We start from the raw sequence: 17,005 nt of genomic DNA on the forward strand, positions 1-17,005 counted from the left end.
ACAAGTATCCATATACGCATAAACAATACTCTAAATAGTAGTGTTCATAATATTTCTAATGTTTCTTCTTACTTCTACAATCTAACGGCCTCGCTAATTCTCTCACTTCAATGCGACTTTATTGGTATAAACAACTTATTTCTTCATTAATTGGGTGGTTACCACGTAAGTATATCTCCTATGTGTAATGTGAAACAAAATATATGATATGTGACTTTATTGGCATACGAAGACAAATATACACAAAATCATATCATGACTTGTGAGCATGTGACAATAGGTTTTTTGAATCATCAATTACATGCGCCATAAAAGACATATCAAGAGACTGATGAGAATACATTTTGTTATGAAGAAATCTGAGTTCAAATGGTAGAATACACTTAAATTAAGCAACATAGATACGTTAGATTTTGCGTTCATACCTTCTTTAATTGACATTGACTATATGATTCATATTGGTATCTTATTCTCTTTCGGATGTCTTTTCTTTTCTAATTCTTAATTTGCACATGAATTTTCACATGCTGTAAAAAAAAAAGTAGATTTCTCATGCACAAAAGAAGAAGAGAGTGGTGAATCGAGAAAGTATGTCTAACTGGTTTTAGTTTAATAATTTAAACACCTCTTTACATGTGATCGTTTTCGTGATTGAGCAATAACAAGCAAACATCTTAACACGAAGAAAAGGTGAACAAACTCAAACTCAAACTCAGACTCTTTCACACCTGTTTTTGATCGCTGGATGTAGCCAGCGGTGCCAAATAAGTAACACCAAACACTCATAGTCATAGGCACTAGAAAATTAGATTAATAGACATTGGTCCAATTTTTATTTTCCAGTTTAGTATTTTTTAAAAATTCTTTAACATGGAGCAGTTGAGGCATAAGTGTTGTATATTATTTGCTAATGCATACTTTAAAGAAAGATATGTTAACTAGCACATTCAGATGACTGATACTAACACAAGTTATTATTTTAAAAAAATATGCGCTGGCTAGTATTTAGACAATTGATATTAACACAACTCATTACTTAAATGACGGACAAGAAACAAGAAACAAGAAAGTTTGGTTTTACACTCTTTTTCTTATTAAGGTAATGAAGCTTTGAGACGACAATTCATGTTTTATCTATTATGAATTTGCTATCTTAGGGTTACCTACTTTTTGGTGCTTAATTAAAGTGAGTTCTTTTATGTGGTTGTGAATTGAAAATCATTTTGGATATATTCACTCAGAGTTCAGGTCATTCGTTTTGAGTATTAATCAACCTTCTCTTTTTCTTTCATAGAACACCATACACACTCAACAATTAATGTCTAAGTTTAAGCATCTACTCTTCCAAATTATCATAAATTACGTCTTAATACAAACAAGAGTTGAGCTTCTTTCACAAAATAATCAAACTGGAGTTCAGGGGAAATAACAAAGTAAAATGGAAATTAAATTGGACAAGCTGGTATTAAACATCACGTGTAATGTAGAAAAAGAATGGAAAAAAGACAATTTATGAATATAAGTGATTTATGCAATCTTTCATTTTTTGAAGGTATTTTTAGTCATTGAATTGAATAAATTAAAAGAGAATTAAAAATCAGAATTAAGTAGAAGAGTGAAACAGGTTAAAAGAAGCGTTGAAAGAAAAAATAGGTTAAAAAAAGTGTGTAAATCATTTCTCTTTTTGAAATTGTGAGAAGCTAGAGGCAGGACCAATGTAGAAGTTGGAGCTGTAACATAATTTAGTGGGCGAATTAAAAAGTTAACTAGTTAGATATGTAAATTAACACCGAAGTCTCAAAATACGTACATAATACATATGCATACAGAAGCCCTTTATCTTATATGATCGATAGTAATAATTAGCATGCAAATATGATGATCAAAGGAGAGTAGATGTGCAATCCATGGGGAAGGGATTGCAGATTGCATTGTCCATACAGAAGTGGGGATAGTGATGGTGTTGATGAAGAGTTGGATCCATCAAAACAAATTGCATGTCTTCTGAAGGTTTCCAATGGCGTTTCCTTTGATTGATGAACCAATTATTTATCTGTTTAAGTTCCAAACCAGTTGATTCTGCCAGTGCTAGCTTCTGAGCCTCCTGCATTTAATAAACAAGGTCACTTTATAATACATCGCGCTACCACAACAAGAAACCAAATATTCGTGGTATAATGTTTGCTTATGTTGTTAGAATCAATATGAACTAAGACAACAATCAACATGATGCATGTCTACGTTTGATTATGTTGTTAGACTGGATAGGAACTACAACAAAAATCCACACGATTAATGTTCCGGATTTGCTGTATATTTAGAATGTAAGGATCTAAATGAACAAGGATATAGATGAGTATGAAAAATATACCGATGGATAGGGCCACTTGTAATGTCTGCACCACCAGTCAAACAACTGGTGCCGTGCTTCCTTTGGCAATTTTCCATTCTTTTTCTTCTTCATAAACTCCTGCTTCAGAGTGCCCAAATATCCACTGTATTTGTGCAAAAGCTGAACTTTGAGTTCTCTATTTTCAGCTTGAGGATCTATGTCATTGATCGCATTAGCCTCTTCTGGAGATCTACCTAGTCCAACAAAATCGCCACCACTAGTACTAGCTGATCAAGCATGCCACAGGATCAGAGAAGAGGAATGTTATAAGGATGATAATTTATAGCCTAGACAGGAATATTAGTCAAACTCCATGAACCATTAAAGTTTACAAGTACGTCTGGTGGATCGAGAAGAAACTTCATACATAAACTTTCCAAACAAGTGAAAATGACCAACAGGGACGAAGTTTGGATGACAGTCTATCATACAGATTACATATATGGAAATGGTGAACGCAGTCAAAAGAATACACAGTTATTTTCTTCCATTTAGAAGAGAACATTATATTCTTTTAGTTGGATTGTTGACAAATGTTTACAGTTTACCTGACAAATAATCACTTGACGATGACACTTAATTTTTCTCTATCTCCTTCTTCATATATGGGATTTGAAACACATGTAATATCTTCACCTTGTGCAATTAATACTTATAGGTACTCAGTGCCTACACCTATTTAATTAACCGTTCGATTTGTTCCTATGGCTTAAACTAAGTGACTGATGAAATCCAACGGTCACATGTGTCCTCACAGGGTGCTTGTATTAATAGGAAAAAATCGCACCTTTTATAATATCTGTCATTAGTTACAAGTCTCAAGATCTATATATTTAGATGTCCCATGTTCCAGACAACAACAGCGAGAAGAGAATCAAAGGTCACAGACATATCTACGGAGTCTTAGATACACATGTATACGAGTAAGTTCTCTAGCTTCAAGAGAAAAGTTTCCCTAACAACAAACTAATCGTATGGATTTTATTTCAATATATTTTCAAAAGAAGTTAAGCACAGCAGGAAGCTACCTAGCTAGGACATCTACTTTTTTATTGTACTGTTGAAAATCATTAGGACCCTTTACTTTGTTATGTATCTGACGGGATTAAAACAGTTCATCAGGATGCAGCTGAAGATATAAGGAGTGATTAGCGAAATTAGGAAGATGCATGAAATCATTACCAGACTCTGAAGAGGAATTAGAGTTATAAGCAAGAGCTTTGAGCTGGGAGTCAATATTGGAGAGGAAAAGCATGGCTTCTTTGAAGGGTTTTGTGAGCTCTTCCTCGTACTTGGTCAGCATCTCACAATATGCCTCCATGAACTGGTCCAGCGCAGGGTCTGGATGATCATCTCCTCCTCCTCCTCTTATGCTACTCCTCTTTGCTGCCTCAGAATTATAAGCACTGCAGACCTGCTCTAACCTAGCCACCACTTCAGGAGGTGCCCCAACCTAAACAATTAATAGATCTCATTAACCTTTTGTAATTAATCAATTTCTCCAAAAACATGGATCACAGATAACAAGGGCATGCAGAGAGAACTCGTAAATTTAAAACCTCGCTAGCTAGCTAGCTACCAACTTATGATATATAATCATTGATAACAATATTCAAAAGTTGTAAGTGGCAATGCAAATGCTTAATACAGGTATCTGCAGATTAAATATATCCTTTCATGGACCACAAATTTTTATTTCTTTATTGTTTTTTAACACAATGATATTCTAACTTATTCCAAATTACGGAGAAAGAGATCTGAATTTAAGGAGTGACTAGAAAATTCTCTTTTGAAAATTGGGTGTCTCGGAGAGAAAGAGAGAGAGACCTTTTGGCAATTGACATAGGCAGACAAGAGGCGAGGGAAGAGGGGGTGAGCGATAATCTTAGCTTTCACGCCCATCTCCTGATCAGTAGTCTCTTGAGGATGGCTTTGTAAGTTGTAAATATTGTTGATCAAAGGTACAGAAAGAAACTGCTTACTATAACTGTTACTACTTGTAGTTCTGGTTTCTGAATTCATTAGGGCAGCAGCTAAAGAAGAATCCAGAAACCCTAAATTACTACTATTGCGACTACTTCCTCCTTCCATATCTCTCGCTCTAGAAACCCTAATTTACGTATTCTCTCTGTCTAAGCACTTCTGGGTCTGGAAGTGGAACTCCTAGCTCTTTCTTTTTCAGAAGAGGAATTACCTCCCGGTTTTTAAGCTAAAACTCCATAGATGACGTCGACAGTCTTTGTGTACAGTGCTTGTTAGTCAGTCAAAAAATTACATGACGGAAATTACAATACGACAGATAGGTATCTATCTATCTGTAAAATTAAAGGTGATACTTGACAGATTAATTCAGACCTCCCTCGGAAATGGCTACTTTTCTTTTCCTTCTTTCTGTACATAAACGGAAAGGTATCCTATCTGGATCTCTTCCACCTAAGCCATTGAATAAAAAATCATGACCTTTGAAATTTTATCAAACGGTTAAAATTATTATAATTTTAATATGATCCTTATTTTTAGTCGTTTGATCAAATTTTAAGAGTCCAGATTTTTTGCTCAATTGGCTCAGGTGGAAAGGATTCGGAGAGAATCCTTTTCCTACATAAACAGTAACCTCTTTTGTCTCCTCTCTCTCTCCACTCTAGGTTGAAAAAAAAAAAGATTCAGAAGGGTGCACGCGGAGTTAACGTGTGCCTCTGATGAGAAACTCAGAACCTTTTCCTTCCCGATGAAATTAAAAAGCAATTTGTGTGTGCAAATTATTTCATCCATCTATATCATCTCCTCGTTTATTGTACAACTCGCACTGCTGCTTCTGCTCCCGCTTGTGCACGTTGGCTTTCTCTTCAGAAGGGTTCTTTCTGTCAAAGTTAACAGAGAAATTGGTGTTAATGATTATGCTAAATCTTAATAGTTTTTTTTTTTTTTTAAATATGGATTCTAAATCTTAATAGTTGAAATACTAAATTTTTACCATTTCAAAGATATTTGAGTCTATCTTTTTTTTCTCTACAAAAAAAAGACAATTAGTGGCAAGTTACGATTATTCACTCATTTATTTCGGGTTTGGTAAGGTTATGAGCAATTTCACCCTGCTCATGATCATAATCAAACAGACTCACCAGCTCAAAGGATCAAATTCGGAACCTCTCATATTTTTTTTGTTTATTAGGAAGTCGAAGTCCACATTCTTATCACTAGGTCATTTATGTCATTTACATTTGAATATTATATCGTTGATAAATTAATTGATATGTTATTGGTGTTTGATTTTGATCATTCAACATATGAAATTTGATTCATCATCATTCAAGTTAATTTTACACATGGTTGGATGCTTATGTAACAACGTTGAACGGTGAATCTAAATTTTAAGTTGAACATATTCATAAAAATTTTAAGTTGAACATATTTACAAAATGAAATAATCTCTGTGCAACATTGTTACGTATTTATAGAGAAATTAAGTTTTCATCCCCCTTATTTTATTTCATTGATTAAAAACTTTATTTCTTTGTAATTTTTTATCAAGGTCTTTATTTTAATGAATTTTATTATTTTCAATTATGTTATTTACATACCAGCATAATTAATTAATTTTTTTTGAAATATTCATTTAATATTAGAAACGTTACATTTAGTATATTTATATTAATTGCTAAACTTTAGACCATATATTTCTATTTAGTTTGTACCCAAATTTAATTGGCAACTCTTTCTAAAAATTTGTACTAATTTTCTTTTAGTTTAAATTTGTAGCCATATATTAATTTCTTTTTATGCTGTTTGAAATTTCATTAGTACTCAATAATTTTTTAATCTTTTATTTGTATTCACAATTTATTTATAAGGTACCCGTTCTTCTTTATAAATGTAATATTTTGTTAAATGTAAAATGTACCAATTTTTTAACACTATGAATGCATTCTTTTGCCATTTATTATTTTATATTGTTACATTATTTCTATCCATTTATTCAATCAAAATGGAAACGTTTTTTTTTAGTGTAACAATTTCTAATACTAATCTAATGATGGATTTAAATTTGAAATTTATATATCATATATTTATACACACACACCCACAAAATATGGGAGTATAAATCTCATAAATGTCAAACAATTAATGTCAAATATAAAGATATATACATATTATAATAGTAATATAAGGTGTACAAATTGAATGATTACTAGTGTACCCTATTTCTGTTTTTTTTTTTTTTAACAAATGACATTATTTACACTAATAGGTAAGGAGTGGACTAAGTCTGGTAATAGGTTAGTCATAATAATATTGTTCAAATTCATCTTTAGTAAAAATTGAATCTAAAATCTCTCACTTACAAGTGAAAAATAATATCCTTAAATCATAGCATTTAAGTGGATATTTGATATTGGTTTTGATGATTGATAGAAAATGATCAAATGTCAACCGTCCATCTGGGTGATTGATGGTCGTCAGTCACATTCCTTCAATCCATCCATCCCACAAATATTCTGTGGTGATTCCAACACTCTCCTCCATTGCCCTAAATCTCACATCTCTCTATTTAAACCTAAAACTTTTTTCTTCAGTGTTGTCGAAAATGCTATGTTAAACTGATTAGGAATGAAATAGTTTGAGTAATGTAGGAGACATTAAAACTTTAAATTTAATTTTGTAAATCAAATAATGTGAATATTATTAATTAAATTATTCATAATTTACAATTTAAATTTAAATTTTTGATAGGGTTTGGGATGATGAGAAAGTTAATGGGACAGTCCAAACGTCCCTTCCGTCTCTCCCACTCCCATCCTGTAATCATCTCTCTGGGACCTTTTTGATTCTTGCATTTCATGGCCACTATAAAGTTGAAAATTACGATATGGCAAACATTGAGATGACAATCTTGCAATTTTGCAAATGAGATCAAGTTAAATCCCTTTGTTGCTTTAAATCTTATAAATATAAACATACCGATCTTTCTAGTGTTATTGAGAGATTGGTAATTGAGAATTACTAAGCAAATTTTTTCAAAGTGAGATTTTCTATGAACTCTTGACTATCTTATGTTTTTGGCACAATTTCCGTGCACACATTATAAAACATTATGCCAAATATATGAAATGACAAAGAGTCTATGAAGAGTACCACTTTAAAAGAGTTTCCTTAGAATTTATCTTCTTACTTTAGGGCTAGTTTAAGCCCTCTTTTTAAGTTTTGGAAACCAAGGCTCGTTTAGAAGTATAACATTTTTTGTGAATATATTTTTGGAACCAATCTTTAGTAAAAACACAAGTGAAACATGAAAAGATATTTGACGTGCTTTCTAAAAAAACAATCATGAAAGAATCCTGAAAGCACTTATCTTTAAAAACGCTTTCAATAATTTTTAAAACATTTTCAAACAAACCCTAAACTTACCCGCTACCTGTATATCCTTTTCATGTCCCTCCCTCTCTCTCTTCACAAGACAAAGTATTCTAAAACTTTACCTTACACCTACTTTAGCGTTTGTCCCACTCTTCGCATGCCAGAAATATTCTACTCGGTTATGTCTTTCCATTTCTGAGGGGTACATTTATTAAAATATGGGTTTGCCAGCTACAAGCCTACACCACATCTCGTGAAATGTCAAGATATGATGATTGTATTGCCTTTAGTTTTTGGTGGCCAATAATACAATCGCATTTGGTTTTGGCAAACCACATCTCGTTAAATATCCGATGCTTGAAAAAATCTCTCCGAAACTTGGGACCTCGTTTGTGGAGGTAAATAATTTGTTGGGCAACGTAACGTGATTAACAAAAAGAGCGCTAAAACGAAAAGCATCTCATTTCAACAATCTACTTACCAAACTGAACTTCGTACGCTTTGCGAAACAGATAGTCTACTGCATCACAAAGCATAAAAGTTGTCGTCCAATGATTTCATAGCTAATTCTCAAATTTCGTCGGTATAACAGAAATTCATCAAAGAAAAATAAATATGTGCTTCTGCGGATTGATGAGCATGTGTTTGCAATTGCAACCTCCTAGAGTTTTTGGATGATAACGGAATTGGATATACCGGCCTGCTCTATTGTCTGGTCCAGATCCGTGAGCTGTTTGGGAGGGAACCCCATCGTCTGCAGTCGGTAACTTCTTGCCCCATCGGGCCTTGAGGCATCGATAAAAGCATGGATGTCTCTGATTGTATGGTGGTAGTTGAAGCGAGATACCATACGCGTACCATCTGCTAACCTTAGCTGAACAGAGGTTGACGGCAATGACTGATCCACAACTAAGCCCACTAAAGGCAGTGGAGCACCTCTAAGGGGAGGAGCGGCAGCAGTTGACTCAGTGCTAGCTGCGGCAGAGCTGCTGCCACCTAAAGTTCTTCCAACACCCTGAAAAACAGCATGCCTCTTCACTGGTTCCTGCAAATAATACGCTCAAAGGGATCAGAAAGATTGCACCAGTTGCATATTAATAACATATACCAGAGTAGGAGAGATTGAAGCACAAACAGGATATTCTTCATCCCGCCTCATAAGATTAACATGAACAGAAGTCCTCTTATTGCCTGGTTCAAGCTCTTTTGGGCACTCAGACTTCTTGATGCTCTGCATTCATAAAAACATAACATCTCCTATCAAAACTCAGAAAAGAGATCAAACCAAAGGAAAATACAAAGAAAAACAACAACAACAACAACAAAGCCTTTTCCCACTAAGTGGGGTCGGCTATATGAATCCTAGAACGCCATTGCGCTCGGTTTTGTGTCATGTCTTCCGTTCGATCCAAGTACTCTAAGTCTTTTCTTAGAGTCTCTTCCAAAGTTTTCCTAGGTCTTCCTCTACCCCTTCGGCCCTGAACCTCTGTCCCGTAGTCACATCTTCGAACCGGAGCGTCAGTCGGCCTTCTTTGCCCATGTCCAAATCACCGGAACCGATTTTCTCTCATCTTTCCTTCAATTTCGGCTACTCCTACTTTACCTCGGATATCCTCATGCCCAATCTTATCCTTTCTCGTGTGCCCACACATCCCACGAAGCATCCTCATCTCCGCTACACCCATTTTGTGTACGTGTTGATGCTTCACCGTCCAACATTCTGTGCCATACAACATCGTTGGCCTTATTGTCGTCCTATAAAATTTTCTCTTGAGCTTCAGTGACCTACGACGGTCACATAACACGCCGGATGCACTCTTACACTTCATCCATCCAGGTCGTATTCTATGGTTGAGATCTCCATCTAATTCTCCGTTCTCTTGCAAGATAGATCCTAGGCAGCAAAAACGGTCGCTTTTTGTGATCTTCCCTAGATTGCTCCGGTCATTAGTGTGGATAAGTATATAAATGAATAGAGATAGGAAAGCAAACACAAGATGTACGTGGTTCACCCAGATTGGCTACGTCCACGGAATAGAAGAGTTCTCATTAATTGTGAAGGGTTTACACAAGTACATAGGTTCAAGCTCTCCTTTAGTGAGTACAAGTGAATGATTTAGTACAAATGACATTAGGAAATATTGTGAGAGAATGATCTCGTAATCACGAAACTTCTAAGTATCGGAGTGTGGTATCGTCTTGACTTGCCTTATCTGTCTCATAGGTAGATGTGGCATCTTCTCTGGAAGTACTCTTCCTCCATCCAGGGGTGGTATCTTTAACTGGTGGAGATGCACAAGGTAATGTATCAATTTCACTTGAAGCTTACTTGTAGTTTCAGGCTTGGTCAAGCGCGATACAAACCATGTAGTAGGAGTCTCCCAAGTCGCCGAGCTAGGGGATCTGCTGAAAGAGGTGACAGACAAGGTAAGCAATCAGAGCTCCGGCTGATTGTTCACCTTCTCCCTATCTTGCAGCAGCATGAAGGATAAAGAGAAGAAAGATGAGAAGAGATGATATGGGATACTTTTGCTTTTGAAGAAGTAACTTTCCACAGGCTTATTCTTGAACTGAGCTGGAGGGTTTTCTGGTTTCCTCCAGAGCCGACTGAAGAATTTGAGGGTCAAAACAAGTCCATCAAATCTAGAGTACGTTCGACCCTACTGATATGGGATACTTTTGCTTTTGACAGAGTAATGGATGTATCGGCACGTGTGCTGTTACGCTTGTCTCCACATGCTTCCTTGTATCCTTCGCACTTGCCCTATCTGTTCCTCAAGCAGATGCGGTATCTTCCCTGGAAACATAAGATGTTGAAGATGAGTACTCGAGAGCAATGCCAGGTAAGTAATCAGGTAAGGGGTTCCAGGCAGTCAGTTCCTGGCTGGAAGCTTGATTCCAAGTGCTGACTGATTGCTCTCTTTCTCCTTGTCTTGCAGGTAACAACAAGGCCAAAGGAAAAGACAGGGAAAAAGCATGATATGGGATACTCTTGCTTTTAACCCTGATGATATGAGATATTCTTGCTCTAGTATAGCTTGTTTGCAAAGGTATTATCGGGGGGAAAGAAAGCTGAATATTTCGAAAGGCTTCGTTGGGAGTGCCCTCTCAGATATGAGGAAGGGTTGAACATTTTTGCAGGTCTGCCTGTCCGTTGGGGATGGAGGTCGACATATATAGGAGTCTCCCTAACAACAAGTAGTAATGCTATTCCTTTACCCTGCTTGGTCATAGCACGGTAGTGGGAGCTGCCAGCTTCACATGTTTTAACTCTGTCAGAGCACTTTGAAAAAGTGGTCTGTCGTATCTGGCTCTCGAGAAGTCTTCGACAGAATGCCCATAATTTCCGCAAAGCTGAGTGTGCGTGTGACAGGTGCTGACAAGGCTAGAAAAGAAGGTGCCTCTTCGATTTCTGAGATCGGCCCTCGTGGTCTCTGAGCAGCCCAGCTTTTGAGAAAGCGAGCGTCTCTTCGATTGATTCGGAGAACGATGCATCTTCGATTTTTAAGAAAGCAATCATGATGGGGGTCTGGCTCTCGAGATTCGGGGAGCAGTGTCACTTCGATTTTTGAGAAAGTAATCATGTTGGGAGTCTGGCTCTCGAGATTCGGAGGGCAGTGCCTCTTCGATTTTGGAGCAAGCAATCTTGTTGGGAGTGTTTTCTCGAATGTGAGTAAAGGTTGGGCATGTTTGCTAGTCTACCTTGCCACGAAGCACAGAGGTTGACACACAGGGATTTTCGAATTATCCAGCAATGGTACTGTTCCTTTACCCTCTCTTCGATTTTTGAGAAAGTAGTCATGTTGGGAGTTTGGCTCTCGAGATTCGGAGGACGGTGCCTCTTCGATTTTGGAGCAAGCAATCTTATTGGTAGTGTTTTCTCGAGTGTGAGTAAAGGTTGGGCATGTTTGCTAGTCTACCTTGCCACGAAGCACAGAGGTTGACACACAGGGACTTTCCAATTATCCAGCAGTGGTACTGTTCCTTTACCCTTGTGGGTAATAATATGGTAGCTAGACCTTCAAAATTTATGGGTCTAAACTTTGTTAGTGCTGTTTCTTTGCTATTCTTTTACCTTTCTTGGTCAGAGCGATGTAGTGGGAGCTGCAAGCTTTACGTGCTCAATTTTGGCAGAGAACTTTGGCAAAGTTATCTGTGGTACCCATGAGCTATTGTTGCGTGTGGGAAGTGGGTGATTCAACAGTAAGATTCATGTGTTTTCTACTTCCTCAGAAGTCTTCAACAGAATGCCCATAATTTCCGCAAAGCTGAGTGTGCGTGTGACAGGTGCTGACAAGGCTGGAAAAGTAGGTGCCTCTTCGATTTCTGAGATCGGCCCTCGTGGTCTCTGAGGAGCCCAGCTTTTGAGAAAGCGAGCGCCTCTTCGATTTCTGAGATCGGCCTTCGTGGTCTTTGAGCAGCCTAACTTTTGAGAAAGCAAACGCCTCTTCGATTTCTGAGATCAACCCTCGTGGTCTCTAAGCAGCCCAGCTTTTGAGAAAGCAAACGCCTCTTCGATTTCTGAGCAGGCGCCTCTTCGATTTCTGAAGATCCGTCGAGTGCAGATTTTTATAGGGGCTGGCATTAAGTTCCAAAGCACACTTGAATCTCCACCAGTAGAAGCTCCATTCTTGCACTTCTAAGATCTTGATTTGTCCAACCTCTTCTCTCTTCAACACCTTTGAAAATGTCTGGCCCCTCCGACCGTCGTTTTGACTTGAACCTTGTTGAAGAGGCAGCCCCGCCTTCTCCAGACAACATATGGCGCCCATCCTTCGTCTCCCCTACTGATCCTCTTACCGTTAGGGATTCTGTGATGAAGAATGATATGACTGCTGCGGTGATGGCCAGGAACCTTCTCACTCCCAAAGATAACAGACTACTTTCCAAACGGTCTGATGAGTTAGCTGTTAAGGATTCGCTGGCTCTCAGTGTTAAGTGTGCAGGTTCTGTGTCTAATATGACCCAACGCCTATTTGCTCGAACCCGCCAAGTTGAATCATTGGCGGCTGAGGTGATGAGTCTCAAACAGGAGATTAGAGGGCTCAAGCATGAGAATAAACAGTTGCACCGGCTCGCACATGACTATGCTACAAACATGAAGAGGAAGCTTGACCAGATGAAGGAAACTGATGGTCAGGTTTTACTTGATCATCAGAGATTTGTGGGTTTGTTCCAAAGGCATTTATTGCCTTCGTCTTCTGGGGCTGTACCGCGTAATGAAACTCCAAATAATCAACCTCTGATGCCTCCTCCTTCTAGGGTTCTGTCCAGTACTGAGGTTCCGAATGATCCCCCTCCGGTGCCTTCTCTTTCTGGGGCTCTACCGACTGCTGAGACTTCTCCTAAGCAACCCTTGTGAAGGCTCCCTCTTGTTTGTTTATTTTGACTCATGTATATGTACACATTTGTAGCTTATCGGGGATATCAATAAATAAGTTTTCCTTCATTTCAACGTATTGTGTTAAATACACCAAAACCTTCTTCGCTAAGTTCTTTGAATTTTCTTTTGTTGAAGCTTGTATGTTGAAGCTTTCTGAGTGGAGCATGTAGGTTGGGGTAGTGTTCCCTTAATTTCCCGAGTGAGGAAAACTTCTCGATTGGAGACTTGGAAAATCCAAGTCACTGAGTGGGATCGGCTATATGAATCTTAGAACGCCATTGTGCTCGGTCCTGTGTCATGTCCTTCGTTAGATCCAAGTACTCTAAGTCTTTTCTTAGAGTCTCTTCCAAAGTTTTCCTAGGTCTTCCTCTACCCCTTCGGCCCTGAACCTCTGTCCCATAGTCGCATCTTCTAATCGGAGCGTCAGTAGGCCTTCGTTGCACATGTCCAAACCACCGTAACCGATTTTCTCTCATCTTGCCTTCAATTTCGGCTACTCCTACTTTACTCCGGATATCCTCATTCTTAATCTTATCCTTTCTCGTGTGCCCACACATCCAACGAAGCATCCTCATCTCCGCTACACCCATTTTGTGTATGTGTTGATGCTTCACCGCCCAACATTCTGTGCCATACAGCATCGCTGGCCTTATTGCCGTCCTATAAAATTTTCCCTTGAGCTTCAGTGGCATACGGCGGTCACACAACACGCCGGATGCACTCTTCCACTTTATCCATCCAGCTTGTATTCTATGGTTGAGATCTCCATCTAATTCTCCGTTCTTTTGCAAGATAGATCCTAGGTAACGAAAACGGTCGCTCTTTGGTATTTCTTGATCTCCGATCCTCACCCCTAACTCGTTTTGGCCTCCATTTGCACTGAACTTGCACTCCATATATTCTGTCTTTGATCGGCTTAGGCGAAGACCTTTAGATTCCAACACTTCTCTCCAAAGGTTAAGCTTTGCATTTACCCCTTCCTGAGTTTCATCTATCAACACTATATCGTCTGCGAAAAGCATACACCAAGGAATATCATCTTGAATATGTCCTGTTAACTCATCCATTACCAACGCAAAAAGGTAAGGACTTAAGGATGAGCCTTGATGTAATCCTACAGTTATGGGAAAGCTTTCGGTTTGTCCTTCATGAGTTCTTACGGCAGTCTTTGCTCCTTCATACATATCCTTTATAGCTTGGATATATGCTACTCGTACTCCTTTCTTCTCTAAAATCCTCCAAAGAATGTCTCTTGGGACCCTATCATACGCTTTTTCTAAATCTATAAAGACCATGTGTAAATCCTTTTTCCCATCTCTATATCTTTCCATCAATCTTCGTAAGAGATAGATTGCCTCCATGGTTGAGCGCCCTGGCATGAACCCGAATTGGTTGTCCGAAACCCGTGTCTCTTGCCTCAATCTATGCTCAATGACTCTCTCCCAGAGCTTCATTGTATGACTCATTAGCTTAATACCCCTATAGTTCATGCAATTTTGTACGTCACCCTTATTCTTGTAGATAGGCACCAAAGTGCTCGTTCGCCACTCATTTGGCATCTTCTTCGTTTTCAAAATCCTATTGAAAAGGTCAGTGAGCCATGTTATACCTGTCTCTCCCAAAACTTTCCACACTTCGATTGGTATATCGTCTGGGCCTACTGCTTTTCTATGCTTCATCTTCTTCAAAGCTACAACCACTTCTTCCTTCCGGATTCTACGATAAAAAGAGTAGTTTCTACACTCTTCTGAGTTACTCAACTCCCCTAAAGAAGCACTCCTTTCATGTCCTTCATTGAAAAGATTATGAAAATAACCTTTCCATCTGTCTTTAACCGCGTTCTCTGTAGCAAGAACCTTTCCATCCTCATCCTTGATGCACCTCACTTGGTTTAGGTCCTTTGTCTTCTTTTCCCTTGCTCTAGCTAATTTATAGATATCCAACTCTCCTTCTTTGGTATCTAGTCGCTTATACATATCGTCATAAGCCGCTAACTTAGCTTCTCTCACAGCTTTCTTCGCTTCTTGCTTCGCTTTTCTATAGCAAGTGGAAGTAAAGATGTTTTGTTCATCATTAGAGTTATGGTCGGTTTCACAGATATGCAAATTCTAGCCTTATCATCATTAAGCCAAACTACTCTTCTATGCTTCAAATTCTTAGCTTAGCCAAATAGTTAATGACTGTCAATACGTTGTTTACTATGTTATATTTTATGAGCCATTAGATGTTTTGAGACAACATGAAAAATAGAGATCAAAAGGTCAAGCATTACTTGACTAAGCCAAGGATCCGATCCCTTGATATAATATTTCAGTTTTGATATCAATGCAGTAGAAAAGAATCCACTAAACCCTACATAGGACAAGCATCATTAGAACTTACTTCCAGGAAGGGTGCATTTTCGGGGTCATCCAGCCTCCGCAAAGGACCATCATCTACAGAAAACCCATTCCTCCAAAAAGTGATAGTGTGAACGATAGTTTCAGGTGGCTGAGGAGCAGCAGTCGGAACGGTCTCCCCTGAAAGCAGTCTAGCTGTTCCACTGAAACTTTTTGAGCTTGAAGAAGGCTGATTGACATCTAAAGGTCCTTGTGCGGCTGCCAGCTGCCTAGCTTGACTGAATATTGAATCCACATCACTGCCTTTGGTAGGGTCTTGGACAAGCATTCCACTGGAACCAACAACCAGACAAATTAATATACCAACTAATTGCATAATCAAAACACGAAAACAATTGCAAATTTATACATACCGAAAATGTTTTATATCTGAACAAAATCGAATTCCACAGATGGCTCATATGCTAAAGCAAGAATGTTACAAACGGAACTCCATTACGATACTAATCCACAACTTTCTTCAGTGTAAACATAATCTACTTGCAACCCATTACGATTTTATTGACAACGAATTCAAATTTTCTTTCTTTTACTAACTTTGGTTTTTCTCAGCAACCAAACACAACGGAAGAATGAATGTCACAAAACGAAAAAAAGAAGCTAAATTGCGCTTTCTACTAGGTGAGTTTATATCTAAAAGTAAACATTCAGCATTATTGATTAGCTTTCTGGGTTGCTATAGGGTTAACGAGTAACAAATTCCAAATTAGGAAAAAAAAACCGATGATTTTCCTCCACAGGGAAACAAACAAGAACTAAGAAAGAAAGTACCTTTTCTCGCCACCAGTGTAGTACTCCTGGGGTTCATCGGAGTCACTATCGGACCCGCCGTTCGCCGGCCGATTCAGATCGGAAAGCGTGCGTATGCCACGCGGACGACTCGCAGACGGCGGCTTGGCATCGCCCTTTCTGTCGGCTCCACTAGAGGCGGCGCGCTTCGATCGGAGCTGGTAGGGCGCCCGAGACACGGGCGACGGCGAGCGAGAGCGCGGCGGGGACTGCGAAGGAGAGTAACTGGGGGAGTGCGAGGGTGAGGGAGAGAGAGAGTGGGAGACGGGGATTGAGCGCGGGGCGGCGTGTGTGGCCTCGTCGGCGGCTGGGACGGCGGCGCTGTTGTCCAAAAACGTGGAAACGGCGGAGTCGAGGTCCCAGTTGTGGGATTCAAGGAAGAAGAGAGCTTCTTGCTTGGAGGCGGAGGTGATCTCGCAGAAGGAGTTGATGACGGCGTCATTTTGGGGATTGGATTCTTGAGCTTCGGCTTCCATGGTCGTTGGATTGTTCAGTGTTTCGCTCCAAATCGGATTCTTTGATTGTCTTCCAAGGCTTTCGTGAGTGAGTGGGATTAGAGAAAACTCCAAGCTTTTCGTTTGTGCTCCATACGTCTAAACTTTATGTTTAGAGTATTGTAGCAATAATTCTTTAATTTTAATTAAATTGAAGCAACAATTTTTTAATTAAAAATTTATTACTATTGGT

General features: G+C 38.7%; 2 protein-coding genes across 2 annotated transcripts; both read right to left on the bottom strand.

Annotated features, from left to right (window-relative positions):
- Positions 1-1,754: 1,754 nt before the first annotated feature.
- Positions 1,755-4,586, bottom strand: LOC103442628 (homeobox protein knotted-1-like LET6). Its single transcript, XM_008381431.4, has 4 exons — positions 4,220-4,586; positions 3,575-3,845; positions 2,372-2,619; positions 1,755-2,104 (listed from the first exon to the last, which is right to left on the bottom strand). The coding sequence occupies exons 1-4, from the start codon at positions 4,481-4,483 to the stop codon at positions 1,883-1,885; spliced, it is 1,005 nt and encodes a 334-aa protein (XP_008379653.1). The 5' UTR covers positions 4,484-4,586; the 3' UTR covers positions 1,755-1,882.
- A 3,605-nt stretch (positions 4,587-8,191) lies between these two features.
- Positions 8,192-16,934, bottom strand: LOC103404941 (plant UBX domain-containing protein 4-like). Its single transcript, XM_029107992.2, has 4 exons — positions 16,301-16,934; positions 15,513-15,801; positions 8,883-8,978; positions 8,192-8,792 (listed from the first exon to the last, which is right to left on the bottom strand). The coding sequence occupies exons 1-4, from the start codon at positions 16,792-16,794 to the stop codon at positions 8,409-8,411; spliced, it is 1,263 nt and encodes a 420-aa protein (XP_028963825.1). The 5' UTR covers positions 16,795-16,934; the 3' UTR covers positions 8,192-8,408.
- Between the last annotated feature and the right edge of the window lie 71 nt (positions 16,935-17,005).

The sequence above is a fragment of the Malus domestica genome, chromosome 09 (genome assembly GCF_042453785.1).
Source record: "Malus domestica chromosome 09, GDT2T_hap1".
Taxonomy (NCBI): domain Eukaryota; kingdom Viridiplantae; phylum Streptophyta; class Magnoliopsida; order Rosales; family Rosaceae; genus Malus; species Malus domestica.

What these genes read in the sequence shown, in the direction of transcription:
- LOC103442628 (XM_008381431.4), bottom strand. Translation starts at nt 4,483, where the DNA reads ATGGAAGGAGGAAGTAGTCGCAATAGTAGTAATTTAGGGTTTCTGGAT. An exon ending in CCTATGTCAATTGCCAAAAG is followed by an intron (nt 3,846 to 4,219) that starts GTCTCTCTCTCT and finishes TTAATTGTTTAG; the next exon opens with GTTGGGGCACCTCCTGAAGT. An exon ending in TAATTCCTCTTCAGAGTCTG is followed by an intron (nt 2,620 to 3,574) that starts GTAATGATTTCA and finishes ATGCTTGATCAG; the next exon opens with CTAGTACTAGTGGTGGCGAT.
- LOC103404941 (XM_029107992.2), bottom strand. Translation starts at nt 16,794, where the DNA reads ATGGAAGCCGAAGCTCAAGAATCCAATCCCCAAAATGACGCCGTCATC. An exon ending in TACACTGGTGGCGAGAAAAG is followed by an intron (nt 15,802 to 16,300) that starts GTACTTTCTTTC and finishes TGTTGGTTCCAG; the next exon opens with TGGAATGCTTGTCCAAGACC. An exon ending in GGCGGGATGAAGAATATCCT is followed by an intron (nt 8,793 to 8,882) that starts GTTTGTGCTTCA and finishes TATTATTTGCAG; the next exon opens with GAACCAGTGAAGAGGCATGC.